At 37.8% G+C, this 22,852-nt stretch overlaps 1 protein-coding gene across 4 annotated transcripts in view; it reads right to left on the reverse strand.

Annotated features, from left to right (window-relative positions):
• Positions 1 to 22,852, reverse strand: part of FHOD3 (formin homology 2 domain containing 3) — a 417,034-nt gene that overhangs the window by 211,091 nt on the left and 183,091 nt on the right. For all 4 annotated transcript variants that reach the window (XM_056332746.1, XM_056332744.1, XM_056332745.1 and 1 more), the window contains exons 4-5: positions 17,082 to 17,149; positions 672 to 777 (exon numbers count right to left, since the gene is read on the reverse strand). In XM_056332746.1, coding sequence (XP_056188721.1) covers positions 672 to 777; positions 17,082 to 17,149 — 174 coding nt within the window. The remainder of the gene's footprint in view (positions 1 to 671; positions 778 to 17,081; positions 17,150 to 22,852) is intronic.

Here is a 22,852-nt window from a genome sequence, read left to right on the forward strand (position 1 = left end):
ATCATCCAGCAGCAAAGATCCCTTGGCATGACAGTTCTGCCCTCGTTCATAACCTCTTGAAATACTGAAGGTACTCTCTGAATTTGCAACCTTGTTTTTCAGGTTAGATGAAAAATCACAGGCGTTCATTTGGGCCACAATACAGTAAACCAGCTTTCTAATCCAGTTACACACCTTTTCCACATCGCTCTCCAAAACCTACCTTTGCAAGTTATCTTTTAAGTGCCAAAAACAGACTGCAAACCTCTGATTACCTGTACAAATCCAAAATATCAGATAGCTCAAAATTGTTTCCAGCCAACCGACCTTAAGATATGACCGTCTCACTGTTTATTCAATAGCTACTAATCACACTCCAAGAAGTTATTTTGCTCTGTGCCCTTTGACATTTAAAATTATACAGTGAAAGTTTTAGAATGCCTTTGCTTAGAATTATAGATTTTCAGTATAATCTACATGAAAAGCTGCACAATGGAAGGACTATCAATATTTACGTTTTACTATTCATCCTGCTCAGCAGTGAGCATTAACCCCCCTTTAATTTTCCTGCATAATGCAAGAATTGGTATCAAACTGAGAAATATGTTCTGAAACACTTAATATGACAAGTTGCAGCAGACATGTGAGAGCTTCAGAGCTATTAAAACAACTTTTTGATACATTTCCTTTACCTCTCAGGATGTAGTTCTGATAATTCTGGTCAGCCTCTGCTCCCACTTTGATTAAGCAAGTCAGACCTTCAGCAACAACAAACTCATGAACCAAGTCCTTGTCATCCTGCCACAGGAGAAAGCAAAAGCTGCGTTAGAATTTTGAATGACAAAGAAACAGGATATATCATAATGTAAAACTAAATGCATTCCTGCAACATTGACTTTATGTTTCAGATAATGTAAGCAAGTTGGTATGAAAGTTGTTTTGTAGAAGACCAAAAGAAGAAATCTGAATTTTAAAATCAGAATTAGACACATCAATGCAAAGCAAGAAAGAACAAGCTTTTACCTTTAAGTATGGAAGATTAAAATCAGTAAAAGGACTTTTGATTTTTTCATTAAAGGCTTGCAGGCATTCTCCCCAATACTATAGTCTCATCATATCACAAACAGACATCCTGAAAGCCTTGAAGTGTCAGGATCAACAGGAGAAGGCCATCTCTATGCCTTAGCGTAACTCCAGTTTAATTATTTTAAGTGCAAAACTTTAAAACTGGTGTTTCTTGCAACATAATATTATATTCGTTATCTTAATATCAATTCATTATATTTAGAGTGGGAAAGTGTAGTGTTGAATATAAGACCACTAGTAGATAATATTCCACATTGCGATGAAGAACAGGGCAAATAAGAGAAAACACTCTTTAGTATTTCATGGAGTTTATACTTCTTAATGAGGCTCACTTGTTTTCAGCCATCAGTCCTTTACACAGCAGAGTGCAGCAGAATGACCCCCCATCACAGCTACATGTGATAGCAGGGAAAGGAGGGCCTCGCTGAGCACTACGAGCATCATAACATTATATCAAGGGACTATAAACCACTGTTATCTAAAGCTTGCCTTCTCCTCTTATAGAAAGCTCATGTACACAAACAGGAGGCTGCTAAAAGCTTAATTAAAAACAGTTACTGAATTAGCCATACAAATTAGGCACAAAACCAACTTAAAATATTAATGGAAGATAATTTTTCCATGGACAATCAGAGTTGCCAAATCCTTCTTCTAAGTATTTTTAACATATGTTTTCATAGACAACAGTATTAGTTATAAATTTTCAGCTTTCCAATAACACAGCCCTGAGAAGCCAAGATCCAGGCAGCAGATAGTTTTGTCGAGACTGCTTTCTGAATTCACTGCAAGTACTTAGAAAACTGCCAATGGAAATAAAACAATCAAGCTCCTTTTAGTGTGACAATTCACTTACTGCAAATTTCTTTCAGCCTGACAGTTTACTACTTTTGAATTTCCTTCTTTCACCAGAGATAAGTTACATAAATCTTAAAGGCTTGACCAAACGTGATATTTAAAACTGTAAGGCGATTTAGCAATTCATGAGAAATGTAGAAATTATGAACAATAAAATCTGGTTAATGTCTTAGACGGTCAAATTTATGAAAATAATTTCAAGATGTATTATAGTCATGTATAGAGAAACTGAATTATCATGATAAGAGTTGATTTATCGCCAAAAAGTATATAAGGAGAAATTATACAAGCATTCCCCATATCTTTGCAAAAGTGTATTACAAACCCCAAAATATGAAGATACAATCCACTGCTGTGCACACTTGAGCTAAAAATTTTATTTGTTTCTCAGTCTCAAGTCTCACTGTTCCATTTTTTGAGGGTGCTATTTTTTTCTGTTGATAGATAAACACCTTGATAACACTTTCTGAAGAGCTAGGAAGTTTACAAACTCCCATGTCAGACCAGGGCATTACAGACAGAAACACAGTTTTATGAAGACAACAAATTTCCTCTATCCATTTGCCATACTCAAAATATGGGGGATTACTAGTAGAGGAAGAGTACACTCACAATCCACCTGCTAATACACACAGTGCTAATTACATCCTGGTTTCCTCCGTTGTACGTAACTGTTTTAAAGGTGCATACACAGATCCCCCTCCACTGCAGCCCACCAGGGAATTCCCTTTGCCATTCCAGAAGAGAACTGAAGAATTAAGGTGGCTGTTCACACTGAGCAGCTAAAGGACATCTTTACAGCAGGGGACCTTTGGCTGGCACCGAGGCTGCTGTCTGTTTGGCCAAGCTGCCAACCTAAAGAGCACATCCCAATGCATGGGCCAGGAGCGTAGGAAAGGGCACAGTCAGCCAGGGTATGTGGATGTCTGCCTCTCCCATCCTCACCAGTGGCCTCCAACAAACCCCTTCCCAAATGCCACCAGTCAGAGGACTGAACTCTTAATTCTCAAACAATTTATCTAAAGTTAATTTGTGCAGCAATGCCAAAATTCACATGGTGAACTTCCAGGACAGTTGTTTTACAACAACTGGAGTCCTGGAAAGGTAAGAAAAGGACCCAAGACAAAATGCTTTTGGATGATCAAAGGCATCTCTCAGGCTCATTCCCCCTGAACTTGGTGCACTTGATTTAGAATCAAGCAACTGAAAATAAATACATAAACAAATACTCATGCATGCAATATACAGATCCAAATCACACCGGATAGCAAGCAAAATTCAAGATCATCTTGCATGATGGAGAGCCACCTCCAGCAGTGAAGGGGGGCAGAACCGCACCCAGGGACCACAGAGGAGTCTCCTCCCTGGCTGCCAAGCATCTGCTCCCTCCCATACATCCCTTTGTATATGGTGTTTTTAACTCAAAGAAATTCGATTAATCTCCTCTTCTTCAAGAATTTTGCATCTTGTTTCTCATAAAACTCAAAGAGAGAGGAACATATCCCTGGAATTTGTCAACTCAGCAGTATAGTCAGGGTTCAGGTAAACTAAAGCTACATGCCATGGTAATTCACAAGGACTTTGCATGCATAGAAAGTAAGTTACTCTGTATGACAAGGTCAATAGTTAAAAATTCCCTGCTACTAAAGAGAGAAGGTTGCCCTTTTCCCCTACCTAAAGTGTGCAGTGGTGGAAGCAAGGGCAAAGGGCAGAAAGGACAAGAGTACACAGAATTCAGAAAAAACTAAAATAAATTGGTAGCATAGTGCAGAAATGAGAAAGTTGTGGGGAAAACATCCTCCAAAATATTTTTTATACATATCTGATGACAAATAGATGCATCTTTTAATTGACAACACCATTGTTTAATTTAAGAGAAACAAGATACATAACAACATAAACTACTGAGTGAAATAATCAAAATTATTTTTTCAGATGGTAATGGCGTCCTAGCTCAGGATACACTCCCTTTTTCTTTAAATCCCTTTATTGACACTTTAGTAGACATTTTGATTTTGCATTAATTTTTTTTGCATCATCCTTGAGTTGAGGGGAAAAGGAAAAAATCTATTCTGTATTGAATCACAGTCAAATAACCCAAAGACTGGAGAAACAGGAAAAAAGGAGGAAAAACTGGTCTGTGGAATCTGATGTTTGTCACTAGACATAACACACTTGTTTTGGAAAAATAAAAAACATCCCATAATACCAAAAAAATTTGTCCCCATGCTAGAGAAGTTAACAGTAGTTCAGCTTCAAAGACCTTCAAGTTGAACACAAAAAGAAAACAAAAATTTTAACAGCACATAGCCATTAAGGGCTGTTGCCATTTAGTGAAAGACAAAACCTGAAATATCTATTATAACTTTAAGATGTTTCCCATAGTCTTAAATAGTGAATGCATATTAGAGTATCACCTAGGGAAAAATTAGCATTTAATTCTCAAAATACCCCATGCTAAAGATCTGTTTAATGTTAGTGATTTTTAAACAAACAAACAAACAAACAAAAAAAAAAAAACCAAAAAACAAAAAACAACCAAGGACTTTTCCAAAGCAAATTCTGAGATCTGCCTTCTGGAACTTTTTCAAAGGAGCCGAAGGAGTAAACCACTGCAGCACAGAGTCACCCTTGACTGAAAGGAGATATATTGCAGGGCAACAGCAGAGGAAATGAAGAGGATGAGGGAGTCTAACCAGACTGCTTTTGGAAAGCACTGAATATACAAATCAAACCTGAATTAAAAAAAAAGGCTTTTAAGGTACTTCTTTCCCAAATAAAAGGGAAAAAGAAGGTGTAATGAAGCAGAGTACAAACACATCATGTTCTAGACATAAATCTGAACTCGGTATGTTATCTATCCCATCATGTATACACGATGAGAGGAAAGAAGCAAACATCTGGAATGTGCAGAGAAAGATGAAAGGCATTCAAGCCCATACGTTCCACATTGAAAGGATAATGTTTACATCGATTTTGGTCTAGGATAATCTTTTCAGACCCATTAACTCACTGACTTGCCAAGTTAGATGACCTCAAGAGTAAAGGCTACTCTCTAGCAGTGGTAAGAGGTTCAGGTTTCCAGGAAGAGAGCATTCATTGTATAGAATATATGGTGTGTGTGTGACAATGATATGTACAAGTAGCTGCCGCATGTGTGTGATAACAGTTAAAAGGAGGCAGGGAAAGGTTGTCATTTGCTATGGAAATGGACTCCTCTGCTAATATCGCAAAGATTTATGACCCCTTAATCAGCAGGCATTAAGGCACTGATGAGAAAAGCAGGAAAACACAGGCAAAGCTCTCTAAGCTTCCTGCTAAGCTCCTGCAACCATAAAGATTGCGCTGTGACACAAAGGCTGGCTACTTAAAAGTCTTTCTGAAAAGATACTGTTAGCCTTGTCAGATAACTCTGTTTTACGTGTTCATTCACAGACTTGGTATAGATCATGTCTCTTCATTGCTTTAGGCATCTTAGAGGAATTAAAAACAAGATAATGTATGTTGCTTTCTAGTAGAGTTCTATTTTTGTCCAATGTATGATGAAAAAGACATTAATTATATTCAAGCTGGTGAGTTTAAAGCTTGCTTATGTGGTTGACAAAATGCATAAATCATACTTCCATCTCCATAACTCAGCCTAGCTATTAACAAGACCTCACAACCCTGTGATCAAGCAGTCTACACAGTACGCTCCTGTGCCATAGCAGAATAAGTGCAGGCAGGATTCCCTTCTCTCCTACCCACTCTCCTGTCTCTGTGCCACTTGATATATTCTCTAACACAGTTTTGTGGGGTCTTATCTGAAGGGAGAGACTGAGGACTTTTTTTCAAGAAATGGCACTTTGCAAGAATGCATCTTATCTGATGTGCAGCTTCCACGTGCAAAGATAAATTGTTTACATACTGTTAAAGATAAATCTTTCTGAAGCCTGTTATTTCTGCAGGCCATATGTTTGAGAACTTTTACACAAAGCATGATTATTCTTATGCCACAAAAAAAAAAAAAAAAAAAAAAAAGTTGCTTTGCTTCCTAATAAGAATCAAGGTTTTGGAACACAGTTTCTCAAAGGGAGATTTTTATGATATTTTTTTTTTAAGCTAACAAATACTGCTGAAAGCTCCTTTCCAAGTATTTGAGGAAACTGGATTAGTAACTGAATATTCACATTTGGATATGTGCATACATATTTCTCCCTTACGTGGCTAACAGCTGTGCAGAATACTGTCTTTCTGAGGAATCATAGCAAGATGCTTGTCTATGAGATTTCCACCAAAGAGAACCTCATTTTAATGTTTTTTTTAACTTTCCTTTCATAAGATATCCCATTGTTTCTGGTTGCTTGAGCATTCCCATATTTAATCCTGCACTGTACAACTCTCTCCTGTTTTTGTAACAAAGTTAAATCTTGCACACACTTTATAATGTTCATTTCCTTAAATAAAGAACCATGGGGTTCCCCAGCCTGTGCTCTCTACATGACGTGTTTCTGAGTGAGCCAGCAATCACATTCAGTACTGACCAAACTTTCCAAAATGTAAAAGTTGCTGCAATCCAGCCTAGAATTGAGAGCAGCACAGGCAGCTGGGGTACCAGCCATAGCCCTGAGAATCTTCTGGCTAAGTTTTGCCTATGGGCTTACAGGAGGGGACTGCATTCACGCTGAGCTCCAGTGGTTGATGCACCTCACCTTCTATCTGAGGAAGAGCTTCCCTCTCTGCTCTGTTACTCTACAACATTCCTATAAAGAGAGATTTAAGCTCTGATTCTCAGGCCAGCTCTGATTTTGTCTGTAGACCAAAAATGGTAACTTCGCAAAGATACACTGCATTCATATTTTAACATTGTGATAATTCACCTAGGCAAAAGACATGATTTACATTGCCAATTCACTGTGCAACGTAGCATAAAAGGAGAAATGCAAACTCTACCAGATTGAAAAAGAAGGAGCATCCTCCCCCGCTGCCTGAATTCTTGTGGGACAAGATGCTGGCAGCACACCAGTACAGAGTCCTATAGGCAGACAGAGCACAGCTCGTTCAGACACTGCCTGGCTCCTGAAGTAACAATCACTACTTTTATAAGAGGGGGAGCTATAGAAATTTTCACTCATTGCTATGCTTATCTACGAAATAGTATTGGGAAAATGTGCTGCCCCCACTCCACATTCATACATCACAGCAGGGTCTCCTTGGAAACTCCTCTTCCTCAGATTCCCTTGCCAAAAGTAGACGCTACACAGCAAGGAGGCAGAACTGAAACAGAAATCCCAGATGATTAAGCTCAATATGAAAAAAAAAAATAAAACAAGGAAAAATACATCATCACCAAAATGCCAGTGCACTTGCAGAAAGTCCGCCCCCAAATATAAATGATGGTCATCCACTTTAGAAGTGACTTTTTTTTTTTTTTCACCCTTTTCCTTTTAGTCAAGATAGGATCACAAAGTTCAGCTGGTTTTAGGAGGATTAAGCTTCATTCATTTGGGGATGTAAATTAGATGCGGAGGGACAGCAGCTGACTGCTGAGGAAAGGGAGGAAGGAGGAAGCAGGTCAAAGAGCAAACCATGTGTGACTGCAGGCTTTTGCTGGCATAAATCTCAGATGACAAGAAATCTGGCGCTCCACTACAAGACAGTAAAATGCAGGACTACTGCCCAATATACTTGAAAAATCTCCTCTATTACTAAGTGAATAAAGGCAGAATGATAAAATCCAGGTTTCTGTTAGCAACAGCATCAATGATGGGTAGGTGCTTGTCCCACCCTTCCTACTCCTAATAGTACACGGAGAATAGAATTCTACTGATCTTCTTTCCCAAGCATCCTCTGGTCTGGCTCTGGCAAACCCTCATGTATACAAAAAAATAACCAAAAAACCCAAAGAACCCCATAGCTTGGCTCCTAACCTGACTGCCCTGGGTAGCAGTAGCAATGTGGCAGTCCAGGTTTATGACCAGAATGCATTTTCATTACCTGACATCCTTCATGTCCACAGGTTCCCCGTATAATTTCAAATGCTTATATGATGCTTTGTCCCTGTGGCAACAGAAAACTAACAGCCAATTCCTCTCAGCCTTCCTTTCAGCTACCTAGGTCTGTGATCTGAGTCTACATTAGAAATACAATACAATAAAGTCTCCAGAAGAATATTTTTAACTATCGCTACCTGCCTTCAGTATGCATCACATCTGCTACGGTTACCAGCAAAATAATTACTCCCATTGACAAGACTACAATGATGTAGTAATAAAAGAGTTATGCCGTGGCTTTATTAGAAACAGAAATCCCAGATCGTTTCTGGAGCCCAGCTTTTTTACTGGCTTAAGCAACAGGTTGCATTTTATAGATCAAGATTGGCTTGCAATGTTTGCAGTTAGAAAAGCTCATTTTGGCTTGAAAACTGAGTAAACATAGTCAGGAAGTGATTGAAGGAGCATAGACTGCCAAGATATAATTTATAGTTACTTTCCCACACTTTAAACTATAGTTCTGTTCTATGGACTCCATAATTATTCATATAATTAAAATACTAGATTGCCAATCCAGAAGTGCCTGATACTATCTAATTCAATTGTCACTGTTTATTTCAGTCCATTTTAAAATCCAAGTCATCTATTGCAAGCAAATCTACAAAGAAATCATTCCAAAAACACACACATGCACATATACACACACACACACACAAACATACATAAACTTAAGCCCTATGAGTCCCTCAGGATAGTATTGCCGGTTCAACCTAAATTATTTAAGCAGCTACAACACAATTCTATGTATGGACCGGATGAGCCAGTGCTTAAGCAGGCAAATCTTGCATTAAGCCATGCAATCTCAGCTCGACTTTGAGCCAGGACACTACTTTTAGAAGATGAACCAAATACAGCTCTCTGGGGCAGCAGAAGAGAGTCTTCTGTGACAAAGAGTCCATCTCTTCAAACAAGTCTTTTCATTCCCTGACACTTGGCAACTCAGAAACTATCCCAAGATACGGGTGCTAGGCAAGTGCAGTTGCTGTTTTCCTTCCCCCAGGATCCCACCAGCACATCTAGAACATGGGTGCCCTGGACTGGGATGTTCATAAAACTGCAGTCAGCTGCTAGAGGTAACTGAGGCAGTGGCAGAAGCATTTTAGTGGTGACGGGTTTGACAGGGACCAAGCAGCCAGTTTGTCCTTCAATGGAACTTCCTTCCCCTTGCTATCTCTGTCGATTTCAAATAGACTTCAGTCGCTTTACGGCCCTCACCAGCTGTGCCACAGCTTCCGCTCCTCTGCCCTCCACGGTTTTCCCTGCACAACTTCGTGCTGACGCCACACTCCTTATTCGCTTCCCTCCCCCACCCTTTACACCTTCCCAACTCGTCACATGTACATCTGTGTAGAAGAGTGACCATAACATGATATAAAGACATCAGTATTTTTACATTGTTCTCTTTTTTCCTATTCTCCCATCTATTTACATGGAGCAACATTTTGCAACAATACATGGAAATGACCATCCCCCTTTTACTTTCAGTGAGGTAATATATTTAAGCAGCCTGCAATGCAAAGTTGGGCTTCAAGTGATGATTACAAAGACAATTCACCCTTAAGTATCAATTCTGTTGCACATCCTTGCCATGAGACAAGCTGCCTAAGCAGCAATCACCAAATGCCAGCAATTTTTTTGCCAGCCTTTTAAGCACATCGATGCCAGCTAACGATAACGCTACACAACTTAAGTATTAAAAAAATAATGTATTTTTTTTCTTTCCAAGTTGAAAACATTTCAAATACAGACCACACTTACTTATTATTGATTTCCACCTTGGTACCAATAAATAGATACAGAAATTCACCCCGAAGTGTTTGCTTTACAGTCATTAATTCCCTGTAGTCTCCCCTCTGAAATACCCTCAAGTCCAGGAAATAAATAAAAAAAATGCTGTTTCTCAAGAACACATTTTGTATTGTGCTAAAAATACCAGCAAAACAAATACAGTATTTGTCAGTGTTTCTTGTTAGCAAAACAGAAAAGCTGCAACAGTTATTATTTCACACCTCCTTCACATAGGGACACACTTTAAATTGCAAGCCTTTCTGCAGATTCTTTTGGATAGTTGAAAGAATACATGGGGGCAAAATAAATGTTTTAATAGTTAACATTACTTTGAAAATTAAAAAAAGTGAAAAATTAACCAGTATTTTATATCTTGATACACGTATGCAATTCTCTTACAGACAGGATTTCTTCAAGCTTGAGAATACTGGGAAGTACTCTAACCCATAAGACGTTAAAACATCTTTTTTTCAGCTATTCACATTTTTACAAATATATAAAACCTGAAACAAGACATTCATATAAATAACTTTTCAGTAATGCAAAGACTTCTCAAAGTCTTTCTCAAATTCCTCAAATGACAGGTGTGCAGATACCCAATCTACCCAGCATTAACCATGTAGGTATCCCAGTAGCTGTCCTGCAGCATATGAAAAAAAAATCTTGAGGAAATAAGTAGTAGACAAGTATCAAATCCTGCTTGATTAGATTTGTTGAGATTCCTCAGAGTCAAATCAGTGTTTATTAGACACAGTTAAGGTATGTTTATAGCATCAAGTTCCAGAAAAAAAACCAATAAAAACACCCAAAAAAACCCAGAAGAAAAACTGTGGTAGAAGATAGACAACAAATATTGCATGCATTTATAAAAGGATTTAAATGTTTAAACTTTCTTAGCAATCTCTTATGTTTTCCCTTTTTAAAAAACAAACAAACAAACTTGTCTAGTGAAATTAAAGTAACTTCTTTGAATAATTGCTCTTTCCTATTGAGCATCCATAAGAAAAGGATAAATTTAAACCCAAAAACTTTTAGCTCATAACTGTATTATTTTATCAAGGTCCAATACATCATTTATTACCACCCATTTCCCATTCATTTATTACTTTTTCTTCCTTAGTAGATGCAACTTATTTGTATATGAATGAAGAACTGCTCCTTTAAGATTTTGCATTTCCCTTCATAAAGAGTTTTCTTCCTTTTGGATATATACACCAAATTCTTAGAAGACCAAGGAGAAAAATCAGCCTACATGTCTATCATGTTTAAACTTTTCTGATAGATAATCATTCTGTAAAACACACGATTGATTGGCACATACATATAATGAAGGAAACAGAAGTCTGCACCTCTAAGATGAAAACAAAAGTATTTTCAGTGGATGTAACCAAGACCTCCAAAGAATCACTCGTAGCTTAAGTCGATTAAAGACAAAATTTAGAGAGGGAAGGGTTCTTAGCCTGCACAGCAAAGTTGCTCCCATGCTGCACTTCAGTTCTTATTTTAAGTCTGCTTGCTTCAGTTACCAAGGTCAAATCATTGTGATCCTGCCTGATATTCACCATCTTCTCCAAGAAAGCTCTGTTTCCTCTTTTCTCTGAACATGGTGTTTTGCTTCTTCAGTGACATTGGTCATTAACATCACCACTTTAACTAACCTTCCTGATTCCTATATCAGATGAGGGAGCTGCAGGTAGAAAGCCATCTCACTGTGACACTATAATGCTTGCTTCTACTGCTCTCACTGCACCTAACTTGCAGTTCCACGATGCCACGTTCACATAAGAAAGGTTCCAGAGTTACCATCAAGTTCTACCACTGACAATGGTGGGCTACCTCTTTGGGTTGTACAGAGCAATAAGCCGATGCATTCCGCCTTTCAGGTTGAAAGAAAGGACATGGAAAAGAAACTCTGCTACTATTTCAGCAAGTTGAACCATGTGGAAGTAACTTTCTGTTTCCAGTATTTTATTATTTCAGTTAATGAAGGCACAGATAATTACAGGATCTTTTCCCCCAGATAACTTTTTTCACCCGTAAGTGCAAGAAGCAAGCAAGCAAAAATAAGTCACACCTCAATATCAGATTAATCTATACAAATTATTAGCCAGAAAAGCTTTGGTTGCCTCCCCCTATGAAGACAAAACATTTAGCAGGAAACAAACATAAAAAGATTTGCTGTCGCTGCCTCTGCCTGTTTACCACAATACTTTTACCTGTATACACTCAACCACCAGGTAAAAATAACACTAAGACTAAAGATGTTTTATGCCATTGACTTGCTGGGACAGAATTTCATCCTTTGCACCTTCAGTAGACAGCAGGTGCATCAATACAATGGCTTTTCCTCTCAGTTAATAGAAGAATTAAAAATTACTAGAAAAGTTGCCTTGACCAGACCCTACCAGGAGCATTCTTCATGGCAGCTAAGCAACAGATCAAACATTTGCATTGTGTTACATACCTGAGGAAGCTAAAGCAGATAGGCTCCATACAAAAGAAGGTTTCCTGTTCCAGTTCCAAGATTCGTGCAGATTAGAGAAGGAATAATGGTGGCTTTCCAGGTTTTTAGGTTACCTTTGTGGCCGAAGTAGTTCACATTTTATCGTCACATTAAGAACTGTTTAGACCTCAACCCATAACATTGTCTAGACATGAATACGACAGCCTTTTTGCCACTGAAATTGAGAAACTGATTTTGACATTTAACATGTTATATGTATTTTATCTATAATCTCTAAACAGTAATGAGACATATCCTTTGTAAAATAGTGTTAAACAGATAACGTAAGCTGCTATGCAGAACTATGGTGAATTTGATTTTTGAAAGAAATTAAAGTTTCTCTTTTTCATGACTCAAGAACCCTTCCAAGAGGGCTTTTAAAGGGGAGAGGTGGCAGCCTGCCTCACAAGTGATGACAGCAGCCCCTAAATCAAGCGTCACATAGCTTCAAACCCTCAGGAGTCATCAGTCATGCTTGCAAGAGGGGAAGGAGCAGCCTCCTTCCTTGAGATCAATGAGGCAAACACAGAATACTCCTTCTGCTCTCCTAAGGATGATTGATGACTCCTTAGACACTGAAGTGTGTGACATTTGATTTCAGTCACTGATAAGGCTGTGTCTATCCAAACACCTTCTAGTTAATGTTTCCAGGGCCCCTACATAGCTGTTCTTTGTGATGTTTTACACAAAGCTCAATTGTTCAATGATTAATGAATTTCTTAACAATAGAAGAAAATTCTGTAAGAGAATTTTGTAACTGCATCCCTTGATATTCTGATCAGAACACAAAATAGGAATATAGGCTCCTCAGGAAAAATAATAGGAGATATCCTGCATTTGTTAAATAACAGTGGGGAAAACAGTCCTAAATGAAAACTGGCTTTTTTCCTCAACACTTTAAAATATATCCTTTAGGTCTGCTGTCTAGAAAACCTAATGCATTGATAGATTAAAAATATTTTCCAAAACTTTAAAAAACAGATTTACATATTATTATAGATTTCAACAGACTTGAAACATGCTTTATAGCTTCCTTATTTTTCTTACACCACCATATTCTTATCCAGTTGTTTCATATTTTGAAATGATGCAATCAGCACGATTTGAAACTATGGTTTGTAATGATTTGCAACTACAAGGCACAGTTTTGTTTATAGGTTCTAAAACATCTTTCGTTTATAGGTTCTAAAACATGCTTGCTTTATATTACATCTAGTTGTATCAGAGGTCTTGATAAATATTTTTTTTAATATCAAATAAATTGCACAGTACTATTTATATATATATTATAGTGCTTGTACCCAATTTTTCTGCTTTTTAAGATTGATACTGAATTAAATGGTTTAAGCAGCTGTATTTTTGTATCTCTTACGACATCACAATCAGGAAATGCAAGAATGTTTTTCAGCCCTGACTTTATAAGCGCCATGTTCAGCTGGATTCTGCCCTAGATGCCTTTGGGAGTTTTAGGACTCTGCACAAAATTCATGAATCTCTGATAAACGCAACAGCTAGGCAGCTCAGAAGTTTGTCAGAAAATACATTCAAAGGGAGCTAAACTGTACTCCAACAGGTTGTCAGTTATATCTGTGTATCTTTTTTCAGTACTTTTAAGGTCAAGTGCTTCATATACTTCTAGTCTGAACATTAGTCTCCTTACTCTGTAAATTTGTTCATCAAAAAGCATACTGGTAAATCAGAAGAATACTGCAGCACAGTCCAGCAAAAGATGATGAGTGTGGCTATCTTAACCCTTCAGAATGAATGACAGGAACAGAATAACGTTACCGTTAAAGAAAAATACTCCGCACAACCTTTATCATTTTGCCAAAAACAGCCCATCAGAAGAAACCAAAGAGAAATTCCAAGCTTGTACTTGTCAAATGAATCTTTCATTTAAAATCTGAAACAAAGGCATTGCTTTTGCCAAACACTGCTAAGCTTTGCTGAGGCCTCGCGTGAAAAACCAAGAGCTCTGACTATTTGGAATTTCTATTTGATGTAAAACTTGGGCCTGTTCCCACTTAATGCAAATAAAAGACTGCGCGTTACCTTGAAACTCCCTAAAATAAAAATGATAGGGACTCAGAATTGTGCCAAATTAACTCAGCTATGATGAAATGATTATAAAAACATGATGGTATGAACTGTCTTGGCACTTAAAGACATGATGAAGTCTCCATAACACTCTGAAAATTTGTTAGAATTAAAATAAAGACTGGTTTTGAACTCAACATTTTTCTTCCAAAATATTATACTCTTAAGGAATTTAAAATACTAAATATAATAAGATACAAAATCAAATGAGTATTTATGTTGAAAAATATATTTTAAAAAACTTACCTTTTAACATAATGATAGTTTTCTAATACTGACACACTTTAATGTCATCGACAAAAAAAAATAAACCAAGTATGACCTTTTGGGCAATACTGTTTGTTCTACAATATATCTTAACTTGTATTTTTCTTTACTAAAAAACTGAAACAGCTTTTCTTTCTAAAACAGATATAAAAATCATCTTACACTGACTCATGGTTCATTATGAGATAAACTAAAATGATATTCAAGAGTTGCCCTTAGCAATGACGGTAACTGTTGCCAATGACATCGAAGTTGAAAGGTGAACACAGATGCTTAAATCATACAGGGTCTCATTTTACAGTTTGAAGTGTACTGCTTCAAGTATTTAAGCATATGATATGAACACTCTCCAGCCTGAGGAAAATTTCTCTCAATTATCCACTAATGAAAACCTGTATTTTGAGAGTATAAGAAGATTTTCAGAAGGGTACATTTGTTTAACAAACATCCACCGTTCTACCAGAAGTAGCTACTTAAAGTGGTAATAGATAATTCCCAAAGTCCTTTCCGTACCATATATATTAGGAAGCAGGGAAGTTGAATTCTTCGAGGAAAATTATATTCTGAAACTGTCAGACAGGCTTCACTTAAAAACTAAATTCACACATTGATATGGGTTTGTGCGCATCGCTTTTCCCCTTTCTCTCATTCCTCTTCAACCTAGTCAACTCCAATTACATTTAATAGGATAAATATTTAAAACACATTTCTATGTAAATCAGCTGGAAGACAGATCTTACTGGTGTGTTCACGGAAAGCACAGAGCACTATGTGCTCAGAAACACCTACTAGACTTCAAATAAGATACATGGAGGAGAATATTTGTGAATACCCAAACTGGGAAAAGTCATCACGGAAGGAATGGGAGGTATGGCATGGGTGGGAAGAGAGACTTATTATTTATTGCTAAATATGCCCAAGTGCCCAGATTAACCTGTGGAATACATAAATTCAGAGAAATACAACTACTTCCCAGAAACAGTTGAGATGAACAAAAAGAGAAGAAACAAAGAAGGCTCTTGGAAACCTGCCTAATTTCCTCTGAGCGCACAGTCCATCTGCTTGACAAGCTCACAGGAAAACTCAGCTTCCATCATTCACTTGGTCTTTCCCTGGGAATGCCTTGAAGAGACAATGGCTCTCCCAATCTGTTGCCATGAGATGACCAGACTGTTTTGGAGCTGGAACTCTTTCATTGTCCAAAAGTTTCAAAATTCATGGTACTTTTTTTTTTGACCCAGAAGACACCTTCAATTACCAAAATTTTCCAATAAATGGTTCACCCTTCACAATCTACTTCTAGTCTTCAGAAATATCTTCATTCTGGCATTTTCTAAATTCTGAATGCTCAACTTTGAAATCTGCAAAAAGCATTATGTGTTTTGGAAATTTGCATAACTTTGTTATTCTTCCTAAAAATAAATGTCTGTTTAAAACAAAGCAAAAAATACTAAACTAACAGCGTGAAACACTTGCACCTACATGTTGTAGCTGTAAAACATAGGTTGTCATCCTCCATTTGGACCTGTTAGTAAAGTAAAAAGGTGCTTTTCTTATTAAGTTCACTTATATTTACTGATAGAAATGGAATGTGTCATCCTGTATTCCATTTTAGGATCACATTGGCAGTATGCTCTAGTTCACACGAACATTTTCTTTTCATTTTTCCTGACCTGTTCTCTGCAAGAAGTTTCCTTCCAGTCCTGCAACTTTCCAAAGTCCTTCTCCTTATCCAGTAAAACCAACCTAAAATCCATGCTTTTCTATTCAATTAACTTTTTTATCATCCACATCACTTGTCTATCGCATTGGCTATTTCCCCACAGAATCCTGTTGATTTCAGGCCTTTTCCATAATGAACACTCACATTCAAATCCATGCCTTTCCTTAAACTGAGCAGTCGCTACCATTACCTCCTCAGCTCTACAAAGCATCCTTTTGGCTAATCAGTAAATAATTTCCTCTAAACTCACTCTAAATTCTAACACCTTCAGAGGTCTCCTTCTACATCTTGGTTCCTCATCAGATCTGTCCCATGTCTCTCACATACTTTTCCAGTTTTTGATGTGGCTTAAGCATAGTTTACTTGTCAATTATTTGGCTAATGTTGGACCATCACTTCAACCCATGGTTTTCTATTTTCATACCTGCCTCCCAGTCTTCCCAATACAGAAGTATGCCACTGTCTAACAAGCAGCCTAAGTTTCCATCTAAAAGTCCCCATTTTCTAATTTTCTGGCAGGTTCCAACAACTAACTCTACCATTATTCCACATCTGGTCCTGCCTTCTGAAAGACTGAAGGAACAGGGGAAGGCTTGCAGACCATAAAGAGAAAAGACCTAAGAAGCAATTGGCTAATTGCACATTACAAATGAAGTCTTAAAATTCTCTTTTGCCAGAAACTGTAAGTTATTCCCTACATTAAAAAAAATTCATGTTAAAATCACAGAATGGGCAGCCATTATATGCTCACCTGAAATATTTGTTTCAAGGAGAAAAGTGCCCGTCTCAGCTCCCGTCCATTGGAATTGTAAAGTTTTTCTGGGGGGAAAAAAAAAAAAGACAACAGAAAAAAATTCAATATAAATAAAACTGAAAACATGGTAAAAATACAGTACTGATTTCAAAAGAGTTAGAGTGGAAATGTCATAATTCCTATTTCCAATTATGTAGACTGCTGTTAAATAAAGCTTTATTATTTTTATATATTTATTTATTTTTATATATATATATATACTCGTTCATTTAAAAAGCGCAAGTAAATTCAGGGTTTAGTCATCCATAATTTTGGATGAGATCTCCCAGGTAAATTTACAATGCCTTTAACAAGATCAGTGAGAAACAATGCTCTGAGGAATTTTTGAGAATGGCTAGAAAAACTGCTCTTTCTGCATTAAGATAAATTTAAGGTTTACTGAAAGTACCAGATTAGTCTCAAAAGTCTCAACTAAGAGCACCCTTTGCTTTTGTTATCAAAGCTAGAGCCACTGAATCCCATCCTTGACTGCCTTCCCTCTAGACATTCTTTTCTCATGTTCTCATCTTTCTATTGTTAAATCCTTTCTGCAATGGCAATCAACGTTAATACCAGAAATAGTCGGACAGTCTGTTCTAAGCATAATTCAAAACAGTGTTTTATTCTCATGAAAACTGATCTTGATCTTTTTCTAAATGAAGCAGAAGCCTTCTTTTCATCATCCAATACTGAAACATATTACTTCATTTATTCCCCTACTAATACATACTCATAGAAATAATTTAAAGATGACAAAATAACTTTTCTATCTTTCTGAACCCTGCCACAACATTTGCTCCTTTGGAAGAAGTTTTGGACAGTACATTTTAAGTTTATTATTGTGTATTTGAAAGTGACTTGTGACTATGCATGGATGCAGCAGAGGGCATGCTCTTCCAGTCTTCCTGGTCTACTACATTTGGCGTACCTGACAGAGACGTTATGCAACATTTCTGCAGTCCTAAACTGAATTTTCTTACACTAATGCAATCTGAGGACAATTACAAAGGAAAATCAAATCTTCACAGTCAGCTCCCATGACGCACTTTGTGTCACCCACAGATCATCATGAAAGGACCTTCTCTGCAATGGACAGCAGCCAGCAGCTCATGAGATGAAACGCTCATGGAGACAGAGTATTCTTATGAGAGAATGAAATTTCAAACTCCAAATTTTTATTTCTTACTTCCTCTTGACTAGTTCTCTTTTAATTACTACTTTACACTACAAAATAAAATTAAATTTTATTTCCATCTCTCAGGAAGTTACAAAAAAGGGCCTAGCATTTGAAGCTTCAATGCATTTACAACCCAGTAATCATTTTTTACTTCAATCAAAGGCGGCAGGTTTTAATTTAAAAAAAAAACATTTCTTATTCCCAACAGTCATCTTCAACCAAAGGAAAAATGTGAAGTAAAACTTCAGCAAAAGTCACACTTTAAAAAAAAAAAAACAACTTTGAAAGTAGTTTTAGTCATCCCTAATTGCCTCTGATTTCAAAGGCAGAATGTGTAGATTTGGCAAAACTATTGTTGTTATAAGTTGTCTCCTTCCTTGCACTGTTTATAGATTCCTGACAAAACATTGGAGGAACAGATTTCACTTCAAGCCATAAACTTAGAGGCATACTTTAATTACTCTTGCTTAAAAACACACTGGCATGTGAAACTACATTTCTTGGCAGGATAGAGTAATTTTGTCAGGAAAGCTTAAAGAATAATAAAGGTCTTTTAAGACCCAGTCCGTCAACTTTACATGCCATATTACACAAAATACTCCTCTTTGAAAGATACCCTCATCTGGCACTTGTTATTACTAATTTCCCTCTATTCATAATTCACCAGCATCATTACAAGCAGAATGTCTCCAAACAAGGCAGTACATTATCATCTTAATCAAGAGAGGCACCATTTCTTAAAATGCTGGCAACTTTGTACATAAATATCAGCGTCCTAACAAATGCCATCTGTTGGTCTGGGTCTTAAATAGGAACAATCATCATCCCAGCCCATGGTAAAGTCCTAACGAACCACTGTTATGATACCGTAACACTGGTTGCTTTCATTGGTGCATGCAGATTTTTGGTACATCTCAGAGGAACAATGCTGAACATTTTTATTCTTGGTTGTGTCACAGAGTGTGACGGCATCCTTGGCAATCAGCACAAACAATGCTCTTCCTGCTGGCATGTAGCAGAGGACAGAAGTTATTAACTGCAGCTCAAAAAAGGGTCTATCATTAGAGCGGAAGAATCAACAACTACTGGAACCATCCAGTTTGGAAACAGCAGTGGCAGCAAGACAGCAGTGTGTATCACAAACGTTTCAGCTTGTCTGACACCCCTTTTGAGAAGCAACAGCCCAGGTAAATCATCTCATTTCTGACATCTCCTACCAGGGTGGAGCAAGCTCCACAGAGACAATGTACATTCGCAGATCCCTCCTCATGTGCAGCTGCTCTTGTTGAATCAGCTCAGAAATACAAGTTCCTAACCTCTTCACCTGATGCTCTTACACACGGCAATATACTGACCATCTATATAAGTCTTGGCACCCACTTCTTACAGTGCTGGTAGCCATCAGAAACATTCACGGAGCTTAACCCAAGGAGGAAAGTGAGATGGTCACTCCTTGGAGTCATGCCACATCAGAAAATGTTTTCATTTAGGAAACCATAGTCCAGGGTGAATCTCCCCCAGGGCACGAAAGCCTGCTTAAGCCAAGGTACTGCATTAGTATTTTTGTTGTGTTTCTGTGTGCTGTTTTTCAGAAAGTGATAAATGTATACAGCAGATTACATCTCAGGGACACTTGGCAAGATGCTCTCAAGGCCTTACACAATACCCGTTTGTCAACAGTAACTTTAATGGCACAGAGACCTTGGGGCTCATTCCTAAAAGCCCCAGACTGCAACCAAGGCTATGAAAATATATCAGCAGAAACTGAAAGACAATAGTCAGTCATAAGCTCTTTTTCTACAGTAGAAAATCAAATTAAAAAAACAGAGAGGGAAAGGCACATTTGCTTGCAATGTTTTCAGAGTGAAGACAACTCAGAAACAAGATAGCAAATGCTTTTCAATGCTTGCTGTTTTACATTAGCAACTTACAATGTTGCGCTCTTTTAAGCAGACTGAGAAATAGCCTTCCATGCTAAAGCAAACAGTTGACTGTAATTCCCATAGTGCATCCCTGGCGGAGTTGTCTTTAACCAAAACAAGTGATATCTACAACTTGGAGACAGGAGTCCAACCTGCTACTATCACCCGAATCAAAAACTTCTGAGGGGCTCCAAGGACAGCCCAAAGTTTTCAGCTTGTCCTACCTGCTCACTGTCTTGCTATAATGTGTTGTAGATGCGCTTGAATATGTACACCAGGATGGCTTTATGCCAGAAATTGAATCTCTGAACTTCAGGCAGGAACACTCGCTGCTCCACCCCTCCCTGAGACTTCGTGAGCCTCTGGCCCTTTGGTGAAACACACCTCCCATCCTTTCCCAGGTACAAGTTGGAGACCTACTACACTCATACCCTTCAAGATCAGAGAAGATGAAACAGGTCAGAGAGTTTGAGCTTTCTGACTGTATCTACCTATTAATGACTGCGTGTCTGACAGTTATGTCCTGATAAGCTATGGTATTGCAGTTCTTTTTTTACTACTTTTCTTCAAGAAATAAAGAGCTCCTTCTGCAGCTGTGAAACAGGTTTGATTGCAGGTACCTAGATGATATACAGTTCTCCTGGTGGTTCCCTCTGCTGTTAAGGAACACTAGAGGGCACTGCTTATTTCTTTATTTTATGAAAGAAAAGGCACTCTGTCCCTCCATGGGCTTCCCACCGATTAAGCAATACAGTTTGGGATGATAAATTGGTACTTCACTAACTTTGAAACCCTGATTTTTATCTGTAGGCTGTAGGTCACCCCGAGAAACTAAAAAGTATCAGCACTGCCCACCTCAAACATTCAGAATCAGAATCAACTATTTCGAAACTATCTGACAGAAAACCAGGTACTGGTACGGGCTTGAGTTTTATTTACCTTTCTGTTAAGAAGCAAGAGTAACATTTGTTCAAACACCCTTCACATCATAACAGGCAGGTATATATTCTTGAAAGGTGAAAAGATTCCCTTAGCTCACCACTTCTTTCTACAGGCAGAGCATCAAAGATAACCTGACTTGTGATACAAACAGACATGCATGAGAGATGGAGACTTACAAGTGGCCTACTTCCCTGCAACAGCAGCACTTGGATCAAGAGAAGGCTTCATGTTCTAAAATAAACCCATCATTTATTACTCTGGGGGTTTGTTTGCTTTTACTTTTGTAAAAATTACTTTTCTAGAAAGGAAAGGAAAACAATTCACTTTAGGTGAAAAGGGATTTCTCAAGGTGAATTTGGTACAAATACGGCAGTGGAAGGGAGACAGTTGGCCATCAGCATCTTTTCAGAAAGCAAGAGAAGCCTTTAAAGATCTTTACTATATCAGGCCACTGCACTGGTAGCTCTCAAGGGAGATTCTATATTTTCAAAGATGACCATCACAGACTTAAGTGTCATTGGGTATTAAACTCTTGAGTACACGGGAAAAGGAATGTTTTAAAGAAAATAATAATTGGTCTTTATATTATTAGTGAAGGTACTGACTTCTGCTCTCTAAGGGAAAATGAGTGTTTTCAATCCACAACAATAAAAGAAAACACAGAACTGGCTGAGTATTGCTTGGTTCAGTCCCATGTGTTACACCTGACCTCTGACCGACAGGGTACCATCATCCTCCCTTCCTCTTCCATCACACCCATTGAATTCGTCCCTGGGATATAGTAATTTATATAGCATCAGCCTTTTGAGCTGTTGGCAAAAGCTCATGAACATCTGGCTGAGCACAAATGGGAGTTGCTCTGCTTCAGTTGCTGCTGCCTGAATGACCTCCACATCTCCCATCCATGCCTCTTTTCTTTAAACTATAATTTAAAGATGAAGCTCCTTTCCTTACAAAAACATAAAAGGGAGATTAACTCCACATTTGATTACATTAGCAGGGTACCTGGTGCAGATCTAATTAAACAACATTTGAAACATTTCCTGCCATTCATTTCTAAAGTCCTTGCATGGGACAGAAGTAGCAATATTCTCTGGCTTCCAGTAGCCACTTGCAAACTGGCTAGTACTTAGAAACTAAAGATTTAATTCTTGCCCCTGCACCAATGAATAAAACATTATTTTAAGTGGTCATGAGGAAGAAATATTAGTCAGAGTTAACTGTAAAAGTCTTTCAGAATGTAAATGAACTGCCCAGGTTTCCACCAGTACTGACGGGGTGTGGGTGTGGGAGGGTGTGTGTGTGTTAAAGGAAAAATGTAACAATGAAAAAAACCTCTTTCTGCAAATACCAAGTACCATGCTTCCAAATCTATTACTAAAACATTTCAATCTTAAATGGGTGTTATTCTATCTGAATGAATTTACAGAATTATAAAACTAGTAAAAAAAAAAATATGAACAGCACAGCAAAAAGTCAGGCATATGGGTCCGGTCCTGCAAACAGGTTTCAGGAAGCAGCCTGGTAGACTTCACTGGGTTACTCGAGTGAGCCCATGGGTATATATAGTCCTGCAGATTTACAGAACAACTGTATATAAAACTAATTAGTGCAGTGTGCCAGTCTTTGACTGTATGTCAAACAAGTTAAAGCAGTCCTCTAAGAAAAGACCTGGTCCTATGCCAAGA

This window comes from Falco biarmicus, chromosome 3 (assembly GCF_023638135.1).
Source record: "Falco biarmicus isolate bFalBia1 chromosome 3, bFalBia1.pri, whole genome shotgun sequence".
Taxonomy (NCBI): Eukaryota; Metazoa; Chordata; class Aves; order Falconiformes; family Falconidae; genus Falco; species Falco biarmicus.